General features: G+C 40.9%; 1 protein-coding gene across 1 annotated transcript; it reads right to left on the bottom strand.

The window, feature by feature from the left end:
- Nucleotides 1-10167: 10167 nt before the first annotated feature.
- On the bottom strand, nucleotides 10168-11112 carry LOC129494398 (olfactory receptor 9I1-like). Its single transcript, XM_055301282.1, has one exon. It carries the CDS (start codon nucleotides 11110-11112, stop codon nucleotides 10168-10170), a length of 945 nt encoding a protein of 314 aa, XP_055157257.1.
- Nucleotides 11113-20780: the final 9668 nt, after the last annotated feature.

The following is a 20780-nucleotide window of genomic DNA, read 5'->3' as shown; positions in this document are numbered from 1 at the left end:
TGCGGTCCCTGTCTCTCTATCTAGGGAAGAAAACAATGAGTCTGGGGATTAAAAGGCTCAGGGCGATAAGTAGAAAACCTGAATAACACCATTTCCCATGTTCCTCAGGGAGTGAACATTGTCACCTTCATGTCATTTCTTCCAGGACTGGGGAAAAAAAAAACCTGAGAGAGAATCCAGACTTACATTGACACATCACAGATGAAGGAACAGGCCCAGAAGGGTTGCATGCCTCTCCCGACCTCATGTAGCTTCTCAGCTGCCAGCTGGAGGTTGTGCGGGATGGTGAGAAGTGATGGGAGAAGGTGGCTATGGTGGGGAGGAGACTGGGACTATGGTAGCCCATTCCATCAGGCTGGCTTTCCTATAAGTCTGGTTTGTTCACTTATGCCTCCCTCCAGACCCAGTTCAAGCTTCACCATTCCTGGGAAGCCTGACTGGACCATAAATACAAGTTCCTTAGCCCTCAGTGGGCCACACACTACTTCCATTTTATCTGTGGCAAGGTCTTGAGCATCAAGTGTAAGCATCTGCCTTCCAGAGTATTCTGTGGGGATAGTGTGCAGTCTTACAATGTATGTAACTTTGAAATGGAGGAAGACCACTGTACTGGTGGAAAATCGGTAACAACAACAAAGCAGGGTGCCTTGAATCCTATTTTGTTGTTGCCAAGGAGAAGGGGAGGGCCATTTCATCCATTCATGTATACTAACAATATGGCTTAGTTAAGCATATTTTTGGACTGTATGTATATAGACATGCACACATATATACATGTATTTATTTTCTAGTTGTTTTCTTTAATAAGATTAATGCTTATTTCTATCCTACATAAAAGGAGGCTGGAGAGAAGGCAGCTTATTGCTGGTATGGTGGCTTAAAAGGGTCATCAGGGGCTTTCTGCTCTGCTGCTTTCTGAGTGTGGCTTCCAGTTTCAAGTTTACTTTATGGTCCATAATGGCTCTCAGGCTCCAGCCATCACATACACACTCTGGATTGGAAGAATAAAAAACTAAAGGTAGGGATCCCTGGGTGGCGCAGTGGTTTGGCGCCTGCCTTTGGCCCAGGGCACGATCCTGGAGACTCGGGATCGAATCCCACGTCGGGCTCCCGGTGCATGGAGCCTGCTTCTCTCTCTGCCTGTGTCTCTGCCTCTCTCTCTCTCTCTGTGTGACCATCATAAATAAATAAATAAAAATTTAAAAAAAAATTAAAAAAAAACTAAAGGTAAGTGTTTTGGGTTTTATGTTATTACAATGTTTTATGAACATGTATGAACCTATATCCTGGTGGGCATGGGCAAGAATTTCTTCATTGTGTATACCTAGGTCATTGAAATATCTGGGCTATTGGTTATGTGTATCTTTGACTTTTAAAGGTTAATGCCAAAATATTTTACAAAATTTAATTTGATAATACTCCTACTAAATTAGTTAAACTAGTTTATACTAATTTTTTACATATTTGTTAATAGAGTGGTGTCATACTTAAAAATTTTTGCTTATATAGTGAGCATATTGTGTTTTTTTTTATAAATTAATTTTTATTGGTGTTCAATTTACCAACATACAGAATAACACCCAGTGCTCATCCCGTCAAGTGTCCCCCTCCGTGCCCGTCACCCATTCACCCCCACCCCCCGCCCTCCTCCCCTTCCACCACCCCTAGTTCATTTCCCAGAGTTAGAAGTCTTTATGTTCTGTGTCCCTTTCTGATATCTCCCACACATTTCTTCTCCCTTCCCTTATATTCCCCTTCACTATTATTCATATTCCCCAAATGAGTGAGAACATACACTGTTTGTCCTTCTCCGATTGACTTACTTCACTCAGCATAATGGATAAAGAAGATGTGGTTTATGTATACAATGGAATATTACTCAGCCATTAGAAACAACAAATACCCACCATTTGCTTCAACGTGGATGGAACTGGAGGGTATTATGCATATTGTGTTTTTAATTTGATTTTCCTGATTACTAAGGATAATAAGCATCTCTTCATAGATATATTGGTTATTGCGACAGTCTCCTTGTGAATTGCCTGTTTGAGCATTTGTACTACCTTTTCTTTTTCTTTTAACCCTTTTATTTATTTATTTATTTATTTATTTATTTATTTAATTCATGAGAGACAAAGAGAGAGACAGAGAGAGACAGAGAGAGAGAGAGAGGCAGAGACACAGGTAGTCGGAGAAGCAGGCTCCATGCAGGGAGCCCGATGTGGGACTCAATCCCAGGTCTCCAGGATCAGGCTCTGGGCTGAAGGTGGTGCTAAACTGCTGAGCTACCAGGGCCGCCCAACCCTTCCCCTCTTAATCACTTTTACACACACACACACACACACACACACACACACACACACACATGATAGTAGATGTGATTGCAAATCTTAAAAATATTTTCTCACATTTTGTGTCCTGATTTTTCATCTTCTTTTTTTAATAAGCTGAAGTTTATCTCTCTTTTTGTTTATTTATATTTTTAGAGTATACTCCATGTCCAACGGGGAGGGGGGGGCGGGCTTGAACTCACAACCAAGAAATCAAGAGTTGCATGCTCTACTGACTGAACCAGCCAGGCACCCTGATTTTCATCTTCTTAATCATATTTTTGATCAACAGAACCTCTTTATTTTTTTTTTATATAAATTAATTTTTATTGGTGTTCAATTTACCAACATACAGAATAAAACCCAGTGCTCATCCCGTCAAGTGTCCCCCTCCGTGCCCGTCACCCATTCACCCCCACCCCCCGCCCTCCTCCCCTTCCACCACCCCTAGTTCATTTCCCAGAGTTAGAAGTCTTTATGTTCTGTGTCCCTTTCTGATATCTCCCACACATTTCTTCTCCCTTCCCTTATATTCCCCTTCACTATTATTCATATTCCCCAAATGAGTGAGAACATACACTGTTTGTCCTTCTCCGACTGACTTACTTCACTCAGCATAATACCCTCCAGTTCCATCCACGTTGAAGCAAATGGTGGGTATTTGTTGTTTCTAATGGCTGAGTAATATTCCATTGTATACATAAACCACATCTTCTTTATCCATTCATCTTTCGATGGGCACCGAGGCTCCTTCCACAGTTTGGCTATTGTGGACATGGCTGCTAGAAACATCGGGGTGCAGGTGCCCCGGCGTTTCATTGCATCTGAATCTTCGGGGTAAATCCCTAACAGTGCAATTGCTGGGTCGTAGGGCAGGTCTATTTTTAATTCTTTGAGGAACCTCCACACAGTTTTCCAGAGTGGCTGCACCAGTTCACATTCCCACCAACAGTGTAAGAGGGTTCCCTTTTCTCCACATCCTCTCCAACATTTGTTGTTTCCTGCCTTATTAATTTTCCCCATTCTCACTGGTGTGAGGTGGTATCTCATTGTGGTTTTGATTTGTATTTCCCTGATGGCAAGTGATGCAGAGCATTTTCTCATGTGCATGTTGGCCATGTCTATGTCTTCCTCTGTGAGATTTCTCTTCATGTCTTTTGCCCATTTCATGATTGGATTGTTTGTTTCTTTGGTGTTAAGTTTAATAAGTTCTTTATAGATTTTGGAAACTAGCCCTTTATCTGATATGTTATTTGCAAATATCTTCTCCCATTCTGTAGGTTGTCTTTGAGTTTTGTTGACTGTATCCTTTGCTGTGCAAAAGCTTCTTATCTTGATGAAGTCCCAATAGTTCATTTTTTAATTGGGGTTCCCGAGGGCGCCGAAAGGGACAGAGGGCCAGAATATGTATTTGAACAAATCCTAGCTGAAAACTTTCCCAATCTGGGAAGGGAAACAGGCATTCAGATCCAGGAAATAGAGAGATCCCCCCCTAAAATCAATAAAAACCGTTCAACACCTCGACATTTAATAGTGAAGCTTGCAAATTCCAAAGATAAAGAGAAGATCCTTAAAGCAGCAAGAGACAAGAAGTCCCTGACTTTCATGGGGAGGAATATTAGGGTAACAGCAGACCTCTCCACAGAGACGTGGCAGGCCAGAAAGGGCTGGCAGGATATATTCAGGGTCCTAAATGAGAAGAACATGCAATCAAGAATACTTTATCCAGCAAGGCTCTCATTCAAAATGGAAGGAGAGATAAAGAGCTTCCAAGACAGGAGGAACTGAAAGAATATGTGACCTCCAAACCAGCTCTGCAAGAAATTTTAAGGGGGACTCTTAAAATTCCCCTTTAAGAAGAAGTTCAGTGGAACAATCCACAAAAACAAGTACTAAATAGATATCATGATGACACTAAACTCATATCTGTCAATAGTAACTCTGAACGTGAACGGGCTTAATGACCCCATCAAAAGGCGCAGGGTTTCAGACTGGATAAAAAAGCAGGACCCATCTATTTGCTGTCTACAAGAGACTCATTTTAGACAGAAGGACACCTACAACCTGAAAATAAAAGGTTGGAGAACCATTTACCATTCAAATGGTTCTCAAAAGAAAGCAGGGGTAGCCATCCTTATATCAGATAAACTAAAATTCACTCCGAAGACAGTAGTGAGAGACGAAGAGGGACACTATATCATACTTAAAGGATCTATCCAACAAGAGGACTTAACAATCCTCAATATATATGCCCCGAATGTGGGAGCTGCCAAATACTTAAACGAATTATTAACCAAAGTAAAGAAATACTTAGATAATAATACACTTATACTTGGTGACTTCAACAGAACCTCTTTAATGAGTACTGACACATTTAGGGATGTGATGGGATGTTACCTCTGAGATTAGGTTTCAAAAGGACTATGGTGTCTGCCTTGGGCACCTGCTCCCATGAGAGTCATGTGTGAGTTTCTCTATGGAGAGGACCATGTACCAAGGAATGGGCATACTCAGCCAACAGAGGGGTGGACTCAAGTCTTATCAACATAATGAGAGCCCTGGCCAACATCTTAATTAGTTTCGTGAGACCGTAAGCCAGCTACCAACTAATCCAACTAACCTGTGCCTGGTTTCCTCACCCACAGAAACGGTGCTATTGTTTGCTGTTTCAAGCTAGCTATTTGTTTGTTTGTTTATTTATTCATTATTTTTTTAAAGTAGGCTCCACATCCAATGTGGGGCTTGCACTCATGGCCCTGAGATCAAGGATTGCATGCTGTACTGACTGAGCCAGCCAAGAGCCCCTAAGGTACCAATTAACAGCAATAGACAACTAAGATATCCTCATGAGTGATGCTCTTGAAGGCAAACATAGTTTCAATATTTTGCTTACTTCTTTGAGTTCTTATTTTCCCATGGATGTTCAGCCTTTGATTTCTTTGTGTCTTTTCACCTTTTTATTTATTTTTTTCATGTCCTTTAGGAGTGAGATTGGTTAGAAAAACCCCAGTCCACTGTACTGCCAGAAATGAAAGTCCTATTCATTTCTATGTTCTTAATGCTTTTCATTAGATATTTATTTAACACCTACTGTGAGCCAGAAGGTGCACGAAAAATCCAGACAGTCTTTGCTTTTATGGGGGCAACAATAAAGAACATTCTACTAGGGGCAGTGATAAAAACAAACAGATATCAAGTATTGTTAAGTGTCTTAAAGAATAAATAGCAGAGTAGGGGGGAATAGAAAGTAATTGGCAATAGGGGAGTTATTATTTCAGATATGATGGTCAGGAAAGAATTCTCCAAAATGAGGCCACACTTTAGGAGGGACCTGAATAAAGTAAAGGAGTAGGTCTTGTAGGTTGATTATGGGGGAAGAATGATTTGTGCAGTTTCTATTTTGTAGGCCTGCAGAAGATGTTGGGAAGAAGGCATGAGTCTCTCCTGACCTCCTTCCTTTTATTAAGAGAAGTTGAATGTAAAGAACTTGGACTTACTGTCTGGTTGGTAGATCTGAGAATCAGTGTTGCTTTCATTCTGTCAACTGAACTTGGATTTAGTGCCTGGTAGGTATATCTGAGAATCAGTGTTGCTCTTATTCTCTCAAGTGTCAACAGAGCTGCCTTGTCTGGGACATGCATTATGGCTGACGTTGACCTAAATGCCCTGGTGGCATCTTAGCTGTCTCAGAGAATAGGGTCTCTTCACCCCAGCTTCGTGTGGATTCTGAATGAATCTTCATGGAACACCCTTTATGTGGAATTTCTTCCAGTTTTTGTTTTAGTGGCTTAGCCAAGAACCTGCAGGTGCATAGGCATTTGTGAAAAGTAAGATCCTCTCTTTGTTAAAGTGGTCTTTCATATTTCATCTTTTGCAGACCTCTCCATCCAACTTTGAATTTTTTTCACATGACTTCCAGTTCTGAAGGAGGAAAACCATTTTTTTCTGATTCCTGGAGAAAGAGCCTAATGAGCAAGGCTATTTTGCCTTAAATGATTCTGTATCAAAGAAGGGACAGTTGTGTATAAAATGGCATTCAAAGGTGATATAATACCATAGATAAGAATGGAATTTCTGGAACTAGATTTCCTGAGCTCAAATCTATGGTTTTTGTGGCTTCTGTGACCTTGGGAAACTTATTTTGACTTCTCTGTATCCTAGTTTACTCATGTCTAAGTGGGGATAGTAATTGCACCTATCATAGGGTTGCTAAAGCATCATAGTGTTGTTTAAATGCATATAAAACTTCTTAGAATAGGGTCTGGCATATAATAGGAGCTATTATCATTATTATTATTTCATTATTAGGAACTAGGGCAATGAGTTGCTAGATATTTTAGACAGAGACCCACTCAGATTGTCTAGCAGAATGTGGGTCTATGGCTAAGATTCTTATGCTTCAGAGGGAGGCAGGGATTTCTCAGGGATCTATGGAGAGCCCTGAGCCTAGAACTCAGTCTGGAACATAATTCAAGACTTGGAAGATCTAATGCAGCACAAGGGACTGGGTTATATTGCTGCCTCCTCAGCATCTGACTTTGCTCATTTTCTCTCTGGTCTGCCATTAACATGACACAGCCATTTTTTCCACTTCTAATTATAATTTGTGAGTTTCGTTTCTCAAATAACTTCATCTTTCCCCTTATTTTTCCGTTTAGACCCTTAAGAGGGAGATGACTTTATTGGTTTTTCTTAATAACCATTATATAACTCTAGAGCACTTTATGGCTCTCTACTCTGTTCATGTGTTGATGAAAGTGGGGTCAGAGGCTTATTCTAGTCTATCACTTGAAGGGCAAGGGCAAATGCTAGAACAGTGGTTATCTAAACAAAGAGCTCTAGGTGGGGAAGTTTCTTCTATAATGAGAGTATGATAGAAGTACAAAGGATACTGAGACCCAGTCCTTTCTTTCTTTAAGGGGTGAATATAATCAGTGTGCATGAATACAGATCTACTATAACATGCTGAAGAACTCCTCTTCATTAGAGTTCTACAAGTATGGAATTTTTTGAACCTAATGACTAAGCTTGAATTAGTTCCCAAAGGGGATTTTAGTCTTGGAGCCTAAACACCAAACACAGTATGTCTTAAGGAAGTAAGAAAACTACTATGGCTGCCCCTCAGTGCACTGGGAAGCAGGGAATGGAACTTGTCAGGGCTCTTTTTTAGTCTATTATTGCCATTCTCTTTGAATAACTGCTTCATTTAAAAAATCTATCTTGACTTCTCCACCTTGGTCAGCCTGGACTCTTGTTCTGAATCTCTTTCACATGTTCAGTTTCATAATGCCCAGGGAAAAATTTTTATTAAACCTACACTGGGTCAGGTGTTCATTTTTTTCCCTTTTTAAAAAAGATTTTATTTATTTATTCATGAAAGACACACAGAGAGGCAGAGGCATAGGCTGAGACAGAAGCAGGCTTTCTATAGGGAGCCTGATGTGGGACTCGATCCCAAGACCCCAGGATCACAACCTAAGCCAAAAGCAGACACTCAACCACTGAGCCACCCAGGTGCCCCAGGTGCTCATTTCTGAACCAATCAACTGTAGGTGGGGTGGTGGGCAATTATAATACAATGGTTCCCATATGGGGGGCCATGGAAGACCAACTTCTCATAACATCAAGGTCCAATAGAGGCACACGACAATATGTTCAATACAAAGACATCTCTTGGTTATTCTTGACCATGTGGGATGCAGATAAATGTACCCCCACCTCAGCTAGACACCCATGTTTGTTTTATTTCTTGGGTGAAAAGGTTTGAGTTATTCATCTTCTGCAGTTCACTGACTTTCACTATTACTTGTTCAAGATCTGTTTCATTTTTATTAATGGCAATGGAATTGTAGCAAGGCCTAGGGTGAAAGTGAGGGAGAGGGGAAGGAAGAGAACAATCTGTGACCTTGGGAAACTTATTTTAACTTCTCTGTATCCTAGTTTACTCATGTCTAAGTGGGGATAGTAATTGCACCTATCATAGGGTGGCTAAGGCATCATAGTGTTGTTTAAATGCATATAAAACTTCTTAGAATGGTATCTGGCATATAATAGGAGCTTTCATCATTATTATTATTTCATTATTAGGAGCTAGGGCAATGAGTCAATATGTCAATCCATATTGAGCAATGGATTTGTGCTAGGAGATTAAAAAAAAGTTTTATTTTTTTAAAAAAAGGTTTATTTTTTTAAAGTATTATTTATTTAGAGTGAGAGAGTAGGGTTGGGTGAGTGATGAAGGGCAGAGGGAGAGGGAGTGGGGCAATCTCCAGCAGACTCCCTGATAAGCATAAAGCCCCACCCAGGGCTCAAGCTCATGACACTTAGACCATGACCTGAGCGGAAATCAAGAGTTGGACACTTAACTGACTGAGCCATCAGACACTCTTGTGCTAGGAGATTTCTTATTCATCGCCTCATTTACTTATTTCAAGCCCAACATTGGCTGGAATTTACAACCCTCAGGTCAAGAGTTGCATGTTCTTCCAACCAAGATAGCCATGTGCCCCTCATCTTATTTATTTATTTTTTTTATAATATGCTTTTGAATTAGGAGTTGTTGTATTTATTTTAGACCTGACAAAAATTAGAATCTGAGAAATGAAGCCATTTACCATAGATTTCACAGCAAATTAGTGGTAGAATTGAGATTTGGATATAAACTTGAGTCTGAAAGCCATGCCCTACCACTGCCTGCTCTGAACAAAGGTACTCTGAGCAAAAGGATTATGAAAAAGCATTTTCTTAACTGCAAAATGGAAATCTTCTATTCAACCCTGTCTTCTTATTTGCCTTACAGGGTTTCCATGAGGCTCAAATGAGTCCAAGCATGTGCCATAAAAATCTGTTCAAAAGCAATTCTCAAGAGCTTATCTGTTCCAGATCTGAACTTGGAGTGTGTTCTGCAATGAGCAAAGAAGACTCTGCCCTGAAGTGTTTGCTGTGTCATGCAGGAGTTAGTTACTTTCTCCTCTTCTCAGACTTTCTGCTGGAAGGTCTTTGTTTCCTGACTTTGCTGTTCCTGGGAATGGGATACTTGATAGATAGGGATTGTTCACAAAGCAGACAATGTGACTGGGGAAAAAATGCAATGCGTTTTGTTCATCAGGAACCAGGGAGTTTTCAATTGAGGAGCCAGAGGTAAGGTGGCTTAGTTCATCTTGGAGGTATGAGAAGGAATAACAGAGCCAGGGAGCCATCAAGTGGTAAGGCAGTTTGCAAATTTCATCGTTGTGGCATGAGTAAGAAGGAAAGCTGCCCTAGAGGGTGTCTCAAGACTAGAATGGTGAAGAGGAAGGCCTGTTCTCAAACACTCCCTTCCCTTGGCCATTTGGAGACTTGGTTTTGTCTTATACAGCACTCCTTGCTTACTGAGGTTATCAGTTATTCGTGTATTAAAAGAAAAAAAAGACTATTTAGCATTGATCACTAGAATTCCTACATGGAATCTTTGACACAGAAAAATACAAATATTAATGGAAGCAAAAAATGAGAAGGAAAAATGGAAGCCTAAGCATGGCTGCAAAGATGCAGGGTGGGATGAGATAAACTCAAGACCCTCTGGGCCCCTGAAATTCTGTAAGTTAAGATATCAAAGAGTATCATAAGATTGTTGTGTGGTAAGGAATGGACTGGAGGTGGGAGGAGAGGAGAAAAAAGCATCATGGGACTGCTGGAAATGAATTTTACTATATTTGCAGTTTTTCTTGTGTGCCTGCTGATACCAATCTACCTTCTCTCTATTTGTGGATCTAATTTGCATATAATGTTGGGACCTATTAGGATCTATTGATATGGGAAGAAAATGGACCAAGAGGAGAGGTCCTGTCACTCATATCTACACACTCTGGGACACCTGGAATCTACTAGTGACCTTTCTGAAGGCTGCTTTCACATCTTTGTTTCTTAGGCTATAGATCAGAGGGTTTAGCATGGGAATGACCACAGTGTAGAAGACAGACACGACCTTGTCTTCCTCCAGGGACTTGTTGGAGCTACTCCGCAGATACATGAAGATGAGAGTCCCAAAGAAAAGGGCCACAGCAGTGAGGTGGGAGGCACATGTGGAGAAAGTCTTGACCTTGCCACCTGGAGACTTCACCTTCAGAATGGCCTTGATGATGAGCAGATAGGATATCAGAATGACCAAGGCATTGGCCAAGATCACAAAGTTGCCAAAGAAGACAATGACAATCTCCGTGTTTGTTGTGTCACTGCAGGCTAGCTTCAACAGGGGTGGGACATCACAGAAGAAGAAGTTGATCTGATTGTGGTCACAGAAGGAGAGGGTGAAGGTGCATGTGGTACGCAGGATGGCTCCTGACACCCCACAGACGTAGGCTCCAACCACCAAGCCCCAGCAGATTCTGGGATTCATGACCATAGTGTAGAGCAGTGGGTTGCTAATAGCGACACAGCGGTCATAGGCCATCACTGCCAGCAGGAAACACTCTGTGCCTGCACAGATGGTGAAGAAAAAGAACTGCGTAGCACACTGGCCAAAGGAGATGACTGTCTTGCCTGTGGCCAGTGTGTCCAGGATCTGAGGGGTGATCACTGAGGCATAGCAGGCATCCAGCAGGGCGAGATGGCTCAGGAAGAAGTACATGGGGGTGTGGAGTTGGACATCCACTTGGATCAGAATGATCATTCCCACGTTCCCCAGAAGCGTGACAATATAGAAAATGAGAAACATCAGGAAGAGGGTAATCTCCCACATGTGGTAGTCTGTAAAGCCCATGAGAATGAACTCTGTTACTGTGGTGAGATTATTCTTGGCCATGAATTCAATTTGTACAATTGATCTGAAGATGAGAAGTAACAACAGGAACAACAAAATCCCAGAAGTGAAGGACAGATTCTTTCTCCCTATGGTGGAAATTAGCTTTATATTCCTGGGCCAATTTATAGAGCTTGCTTTTGAGAAATTCTGTACCTGGCTGATTCTCCTTGGGCATCAATGTTCTTCCACATTTTTTTGGAACTGAGCCTTGAGCTGGTGTTTCTGATTCCAATTAATTCTGGTTTGTATTTGGAAATTTCTGTGAAGACGAGAGGTATACAGACTCAGATTTGGGAAGAAACTGGTCAGCATGTGTTCTAGTCCCCATGGGATGCTGAAGTGTCCTCTACTGCATACCGTCTGCCTGATGATCTGGATAGCGTATCAGCCTCCATCTGTGGACAGTTCTAGCTGCTAATTCTTGTTTTGGATCTGTAATCTCTCTTTCTCTCTCTCTTTTATCTTCCACACATGGGTTTCAGTTCTACTCCTTCCAGACCCTCACAGCAAATTTAATTCTTCCTCTCATGAAAGGCTTTCAGAAGTTGGAAGATGATGAATCTGCTGTTTATGTTGACAGGTCCCTCATATTACCCACCAATGTGGTTTTTAAAATTATTGGAGAAGGACAAACATTATATGGTCTCATTAATTTGGGGAATATAAATAATAGTGAAAGGGAATAGAGAGGAAGGGAGAAGAAATGGGTAGGAAATATCGGAAAGGGAGACAGAACATGGAAGACTCCTAACTCTGGGAAACGATCTAGGGGTGGTGGAAGGGGAGGAGGGCGGGGGGTGGGGGTGACTGGTTGGCGGGCACTGAGGGGGGGCACTTGACGGGATGAGCACTGGGTGTTATTCTGTATGTTGGCAAATTGAACACCAATAAAAATAAATTTATTATTAAAAAATACAATTATATAATTATTTAGTATGTGGTCAAAAGCCTTTTAGATGGCATTAAAAAGATGCAGTTTAAGAGTAAAAACTTGTAACTGGCAGATAAGAGTTCGGAGATCAAATGGGCAGCATAGTGATTATAGTCAACAATATTGTATTATAAATATTGTATCATAGTCAACAACACTGTTGTTGCTAAAAGACTAGTTCTTAATTATCCTCACCACAAAGAGGACTCAATAACTGTGGGAGGTGATAGAGGTGCTAGTTAACACTATATATATTGCAATGTATAAATATTTCAAACTGACATTGTAAGCTTAAACTTACATAATATTATAAGTCAGTTATAGCTCAGTAATAATAATAAAAAATAGCTAAAATCTTTCTTTCCACTTTAATTTTTACCATTTTACTTACTATATTTTTAAAGTTTACTTATTTATTTTTATTTTAAGTAATTTCTACACCCAATGTGGGGCTTGAACTCATGACCTTGAGATCAAGAGTCTCATGCTCTTCTCACTGAGCCAGCCAGCAACCTTTAATCTTTACCATTTGAATCTTGGGAGCTTCCTCCAGCTCAAATAAGAGGTCACTAATAAAGGAGAGACACTAATGTATCATATAAAACATGGTTTCTGGAAGTTGTTTCCCCAACCTGACTCCAGCAGCTAGGACTGGGGATGAGTCAAGTTCCATGGTTGTCACCTCTAGACACCAAGTAGCTGAGTCTCCTTTTTAAAATTCACTTCCCTCCTTGGGCTTTATTTTCTGTTCGACAAAATGGTAGGGCTAGGTTGTATGATCATTAAAATTCTTTTGTCTCTCACAAACCATGATTTGTAGTCTAGGTATATGGGTTAAATGAGGCTTTTGAAAGGACTTTCCTAATATCTATGCTAGAACATACATACTCTTTAGCTAAAAATTACTGAGTAAATAAAATATGTAGGCACTATTTTAAGTGATTTGTTACTTATGGATCTCAGGTCTGAAATTGAGTTCATCATACTTGCCAGTTCCAGATAAGTCATCATTACTGATCAAGGCAAGGCTCCTTTTCACTTTATTAATTTTCCTTCCTTCTCTCACCATACCCAATCCTTCCCTTGCTCCTCATAGGTAACCAATCTAGTGTATGCAAAATATATATCCTTCCGTGTTTATCCTTTCATGTTGATTTAAAAATATGTGTGCTTTTAAAAAATACAGTGATTTTGATGTGGTTTAAAATTTACATACGTGGTCTTGTGATACAAATCCTTCCCCCCCCCATGCACTACATTTTTGTGATTTGTCCATGTCATGTAGGTAAATCTAATTTGTTCTTTCTGGTTTTGCTATGGTTTTCCTTGGTATGCTTACAGCACATTTACTTATCCATTCCACCAAAGATGTTGAGGCTTGGCAAAAATTATCTTACAGTATCCTAGAAACAGCCCTTTGAGGGCTGTTATCTTATCTATTTATTTTTTAATGTTTTTTTTTAACTGGTAAGGAATTTGAACTACTGGGAGATGAATTTGTTTAAGGTGACCCAGTTTAATAAATGAAAGAGCTGGGTTCTGAACGATAATGGTTTGATGGCAAATTCTGTGCTTTTTGCAATGAATTTGTTTTGCTGCCTTTCTGCATTTAATCGCATCTCTATGATTACTGAAATTAAAGGAATCTTCCTGCAGTTCTTTGGGTAATCAGATCCTGTTTTCAGATCATGAAAAAGCTTGCCCGATTTCAACATCTTTCTCACCCTCTAATTCTGAAGCTGTCATAGACCATTTTGTCTATCTCATGGGGAGATCCTGGAGTTTCCTCTGATTCTGAGACAAGACTGTTCAATGCGCATGACCAGGGAGGAGGTGGCCCAGATCACTGGGGTAAAGATGCAGCCATGCCGGCTTTGTGCCACATGCATGCTAAGCCCATCTCATACTTTGACTCTAATCTTTCCAACAGCTCCAAAAGTTGGGTATAGCCATGACTATTGTATGGATAAGTAAAGTGAGGTTCAGAGATGTTAAAGAGGTTGCCTAACTTACCAGACATCTAGGAAGCAACATCTGAATCTGAGACCTTCTAATTTCAAATTCTGTGGTCTTTGCTTCATATTATGCTGTCCTCTTAGGGGAAGGAAATTACTTTTTCTGCAGACTCAAGTATCAACTTTTAAAATCATGGTACTTCTAAGACTATTGGATAAATACTCAACTCCCATAGGGAAAGAGGATTAAGTTTGATTTTGGAGTTTTTTGGTGGTCCATGTCTTTTCTTCTTCATCTTTCCTTTTGGGTTAAGATAGGCTTAGTTGGACCCAATCTCTCCTTTAGTATGTTCTTGAAGAAGCTGCTTAACCAGTCCCAATTTGCTTAGTAACAAAATGGGACTATAATAATGAGTTTTTGAAAAGTTAGAATGGATTTTCCCCTAATGTGGTAGAGTCTGATTTTTTTTCCAGAGAGGCAATTTCCAGTATACCTTCCAGGAAGAAGAATTTCAGGACCAGTTGGTTCCGCCCAGTTTTGTATGATCTTATGTGGGAAGGAGAATCCAAGCATCTTGGATTGGGCCAGTGTAGAGGGTAGCTACTGACTTCTTGAACACATAACAGCTTCCAAGAGGGAAAACCAAGGTTTTTGGCCAGCAGACACTTGAGGAAGGCTTAGGGACTTATTGACATTATTACTTGTAATATGTATATATATATATGTATATATATAGTAATATAAATATATATATTTTATTTCTTATAATATGATTTGATTAAAATATGTAGTGTAGACAAATATGAGATCTCTGGAGGGAATGAGGAAAGAGAGATGGTCTTACCTAGGAGGAAGACTTTAGAGAAGAGATGGCTACTAAATCTTTGCTTAGTTTCACTTGGAATCTTCTCCAGAATTATTCTTTCTCTTTCTTGCAAAGGTTGCATCCTTTGGGGACAATGAAGGTGCTACACAAGTTAACTTTCCTCACCTTACAAGGATTGGTCTAAAAATATTATTGTCAATATTTACTGAGCTCTTGCCCTGAGTCTGATAGCATGCTAAGCACTGTAAAGGCTTTATTTCATTCCAACCTGATCTCATTAGAAGAGAATATTTATCTTTATTTTACAGTAGAGGAAACTGAGGTTTCCAAACATTAAGTATTTTGCTGGTGGTTTCACAGCTAGAAAGAGAAGATGTTTAGATTTTAAAAAAAAGATTTTATTTATTCATGAGAGGCACAGAGAGAGGCGGAGACATAGGCAGGGGGAGAAGCAGACTCCCAGCGAGGAACCCAATGTGGGACTTGATCCCAGGACCCCAGGATCACGACCTGAGCTGAAGGCAGACCCTCAACCACTGGAGGTGCCCCAGAGGTTTATATCTTAACCCTGGTCTCCCTGAGCCCCAAATTGGGGTGCTGTACCACTGTAGTACCCTTCTTTTCCTAGTCTTGGTAGCCATTTGTTGAGCATCTTCTCCATGCCAATCAGAATGTTAAACATCCTGCATACATTATGCTATGTAATTCTCACAATGATCTGTGATAGAGGCATTATTTTGTTCCAAAGGAAACTAAAACTTGAAGAGTTAAGTAACTTGTCCAAGGTCACATGACTAGTCAGTGGAAGAGCCCAGATTCTTTTTTTTTTTTTTTAAAGTAATCTCTACACCCAACATGGGCTTGAACTCATAACACCAAAATCTGAGTCACACGTTCTATGATTAAGCTCACCAGGCACCCTGAGAAAGCCCAGATTCTAATCCAGGTCTGTCTTATTCCAAAACCAAAGCTCTAGTATGTATGATTAATCCTACCATCAACATAATCACAGGTAGTACAGTAATTTATAGTGAAGTCTTGGATCTAAGCTTTGCAGTCTAGTATCCCACCCCTGCCCCATGAAACTGTTTATATTGTCTGTCTAAAAAAGTTTTTATTTAAGTTCCAGTTGGTTAGTATACAATGTAATATTATTTTCAGATGGAAAACAGTCTTTTCACACCTTCACAAAATGCCTGATGCTCCTCACCATAAGTGCTCTCCTAAATCTCCATCACCTATTTAACCCATTCCCGTATCCACCTCCCCTCCGGTTACCCCTAGTCTGTTCTCTATAAGTTGAGAGTCTGTTTCTTGGTTTACCCTCTTTCTTTTCTTCCTCTATGATGAAGATGTGGTACACATATGCAACGGAATACTACTCAGCCATAAAAAGAATGAAATCTTGCCATTTGCAATGACATGGATGGAGCTAGAGTGTATTATGCTAAGTGAAGTAAGTCAGTCAGAGAAAGACAAATACCATATGATTTTACTCATATGTGGAATATATTTTCTAAAATTTATCTAGTGATACATAAATCCAAAGAGATTATAGCTATAGGTTTCTAAAACAACAACAAAAACCACCAAAAACAAACAAACAAAAAATCTTGTGTACTTCATACAAGAGCTGAAATCCCAGTCTGAACATAGTCCCATCAGATGACAGGTTCCCAAGACAATGGCCAGATTCTCTGTCCAGTTTTACCTTCCTTAGCTTGTGTGCAAGCTTACTTACTTCAGAGAGAATATCTTCAACATTACCAAGGTCACAATTACACCTTAATTACCTGGTGGGATACTCCAGTTGGAATCATCTTTGATTTGGAATTGAACTAATCTAGTTCACTTAAGCATTCTGTAGTAGGCAGCTGAGATTGCTCAGATAGATGAATGTAGCTGACAGATTCTAAGTTTCTTCTTACTAAGCAAACCAGCGAGATATTTAAAATGCTTTGAGGATGGTTTTGGGGGAAGGACGCAGTGCACACAAAGGTTGTCCTGAATCATGTGTCAGCAACTGGGACAGCCTCGGGGCTCCCAGGAACAGCTAGCCTTGTCAGGGAGAACACACTTGAGCTCATTATCTCATCTCCCCACACATTAAAAACAAATCTTGTGGGATTTCATCGAGACTCCGAACTCATGTTAGTCTCAAAGCTCATTTGCAGATGCTGTAGGGAATGAAACTGGTTTCTCTTTGCTCTTCCCTCAGTGTCCTGCTGTCCCAGTCAGTTAGTGGTGGTGCCAGGACTGGAATTCTGAGGACTCCTGGTGAAGTCCTCTTTACACTGTGCCCACCCTTAGACCTTATGTCAAGTCTGATCTCAGGGGCTGGAAGTGAGCTGCACTGTCCACTCAGGATTTCATTAGGAAGGGTGGATTACTGATTCAGGGAGGCATGAGGCTAATGCCTCAATGAGGCTAATGAAGTCTAAACAAGCTTCATTTTTTAAATTTATTTATGATAGTCACAGAGAGACAGAGAGAAGCAGAGACACAGGCAGAGGGAGAAGCAGGCTCCATGCACCGGGAGCCCGATGTGGGATTCGATCCCGGGTCTCCAGGATCGCGCCCTGGGCCAAAGGCAGGCGCCAAACCGCTGCACCACCCAGGGATCCCTAAACATGCTTCATTTGAATCTATACCATGAGTAGCTTGTTTGTTGACCTTCCTTAAACATCCATTTCTGGAGTTTCTGTGGGAAACATTCTCTGGCTATTCCAGCTCTCCCTGGTCACTGACACCCATTCTCCGTGTGTTAGAACTGCAGGCTTTGGCATTTGATTCTAGTTGTGTTACATTGTTAATGGCTATTACTTGGTGGTTAGTCTTATTGCCTAGCTCGACTGTAGAATCCATCTTGTTCCTCCCATTAACGTGTGTTCTGCTTCAGGAGAATCACTCCCATGCCCTGTATACATTTGTCCACTCATTAATATAGGATTGGAACTCTATCAGCAGGGTCTGAGAGAGGCCATGTGCTCCATTCACTCCAAGTAACATGGCAGGGATAAAAGCCCTTGATAATTAGCAAGCGTTCAGCTGAGCCAGGGTGGTTCTTGTCATTGCAGATGACAGATGGAGCAAGAATATATTACAGAGAAGGAAGGCAGCCACAGACCAGGACTTCTGGCAGTGCAGGGAATTCCATCTTCCAATGCATTTTTGGACAATATTTATTATCATTTCCTGTAATTAAATACCTATTGAAATATCTGCATGGTAAGAGGATGTGCCTCATATTGTAAGTGTTTCCTGTAGACAACAGAGTGACCATTGGGACAAGATAGAGAAAAAAGAGGGAGAATATGCCAGTAATGATAATATTCCACTAAACATGCCCTGGGGAACTTGGAGAGGTGGGTGATTCCACAGTATTTATCACCTTCTTCTCCTGGCGACAGGTTGGAAAGATCTGGAGTGCTTTGATGTATTATACAATTATTATTGTTGTTCTTGTTCATATCAAGCCTAGGACTTTTGCTTTGACTTGGAAGAGATGTATCTTAGGTTTGTTTCCTTAAAAAAAAGAAAGATGTGAGATAGGGGTTTGGGGGCCAGTGCATCACTGAGGGAGAAGAGATCTGTAAAGGAGTGAAGGAAGCAGAAACTAGCAGAGCAGAGATAGAGTTTTAGTTGGAGTCTAGTCTGATCCTTAGGGCCACTCTGGAGTGTGAATTACACCCTGACTCAGTTCTGCCTCAAGGCAAGGGATTTGGTCTTTTGGAGTCCATCCTGACTGCTCACGGACCATGGGCTGCCCCACAGAGTGGAAGTGTGACCCCCTTTGGGGAGGTGGATCCCTTGGCTGAGGGCACTGCTCCAGAGAAGGCTATAGCTGTGAGCTCTTAGCAGCCAACACTCACAGGAGCTGCAGGTGGCTGTGCTGATCTGGAAACTGGGATACTCAGGGATGCTCTCTGTTCCTGATAGACTTTTCACTTTACCATGTGAAGTAGAGACAGCTCAAGGGGGGCAATAAGAAAGATGCTTCAGTGCAATCCCTATCACAATTCCAGTGGTATTTTAAAAAAGATTTTATTTTATATGAGAGGGAGGGAGGGAGAGAGAGAGAGAGAGAGAGGGAGAGAGAACAAGCAGGGGGAGGGACAGAGGGAGAGGGAGAAGCAGACTCCCCACTGAGCGGGCAGCTGGATGTGGGGCTGGATCCCAGGATCCTGAGATCACGACCTGAGCCAAAGGCAGATGCTTAACTGACTGACCCACCCAGGTGCCCCTCCAGTGGTATTTTTTTTTCATAGAAACAAAATACACAACCCTAAAATTCACCTGGAACCGCCAAAGGCACTGAATAGCCAAAGCAATCCTGAGAAAGAACAGAAGCTGGCTGCAACACACTCCCTGGTTTCGGACTCTTCTACAGAGCTATAGTAATCAAGACAAGATAGTACTGGCACAAAATTTCATTATATAAACCAATGGAATAGACTAGAAAGTAAGGATTATTTATTTATTTTTATTTTCATATTTTATTTATTCATGAGAGCGCAGAGAGAGGCAGAGACATAGGCAGAGGGAGAGGAAGGCTCCTTACAGGGAGCCTGATGTGGGACTCGATCCCTGAACTGGGATCACGCTCTAAGCCAAAGGCAGATGCTCAACTTCTGAGCCACCCAGAGGTCCCAGACTTATTTATTTATTTTTTGAAATATAGTTGACACACAATGTGACATTAGTTTCAGGGGTACGACATAGTGACGGGACGAGTCTATACTTCACGCTATGCTCACCCGCAATCGTAAATACCAGCTGTCACCGTACAGTGTTGTTGCACCACCACAGACTACATTCTCTATGCTATACAAGCAAGGCTTCTTAAGATTCCACATGTAAGCGTGTCACACAGTATTTGTCTTTCTCCATCTGACTTATCTTACTTAGGATAATGCCCTCAACTTCCATCTGTGTTGTCACAAATAGCAGGATTTCCTTCCTTCTTATGGCCAAGTAATGTTCCATTGTGTATATAGCATTTTTTTTGGCCTGTCTCTAATCCATATTTCTCAGAATTTGGAGCAACTGTTTAAAACCTACATCAATTCTATAATTTCCCTATATTAAAATCATCCACTGATGTCTCATTGCACTTAAAAAAAACTCCTAATTTCTGATTTTGGCCTGTGAGATCTTTTTTTTTTTTTTTAAAGATTTGTTTATTTATTCAAGAGACACAGAAAGAGGCAGAGACATAGGCAGAGGGAGAAGCAGGCTCCCCATAGGGAGCCAATGTGGGACTTGATTCCAGGACCCAGGGATCACGCCTTGAGTGGAAGGCAAGAAGCTCAACTGCTGAGTCACCCAGGCATCCCTGGCCTGTGAGATCTTATGTGATCTACCCTCTGTGTACCTCCCTTCTTCATCTCCTACTGCTCTCTGTCTAATCCTTGAAATCCCAACTTATCTTTGCTCCAGGCCCTTTGCACTTACTGTTCCCTCTGTCTGAAATGCTCTTCAAACAAAAAGATGCTCTTGTGTGTTCTTTTCATGCTGGTCCTAGTGTCAATGCCATGTCAGAGACCATTTCTGACTTCGAGTCCCCCTTCTCTGCCACTATCCCAGCCTATCACATCATCTTGTGTTTGTTGATAACCCTATTTTCTGTCTCTGCCTATTAGAATGTAAGCCCCAAAGGCAGAATAATTTAATCTATTTTGTTCACAGCTGTGTGACCAGTACCTAGAACAGTTCTGGGTACATATTAGGTGCTCAAACATTTGTCAAATAAAAGGAGACATCCTTAATGTTTCTATTATTCAGTATGAAAAGTCAAACGCTTCATTGGAAGAATGAGCAACGTATACAAATGCTAAATTTGCAAAAGAAGAAATATGTATCTAAACATATGAAAAATGTTTAACATCACAATAAATTTAAAAAAATTACACTTTATGTAGCCCAGAGCTACCCTTTTGCTTTCATAATCACCAA

The sequence above is a fragment of the Nyctereutes procyonoides genome, unplaced genomic scaffold (genome assembly GCF_905146905.1).
Source record: "Nyctereutes procyonoides isolate TBG_1078 unplaced genomic scaffold, NYPRO_anot_genome, whole genome shotgun sequence".
NCBI classification, from domain to species: domain Eukaryota; kingdom Metazoa; phylum Chordata; class Mammalia; order Carnivora; family Canidae; genus Nyctereutes; species Nyctereutes procyonoides.
This window is presented reverse-complemented; position numbering and strand designations above follow the sequence as displayed.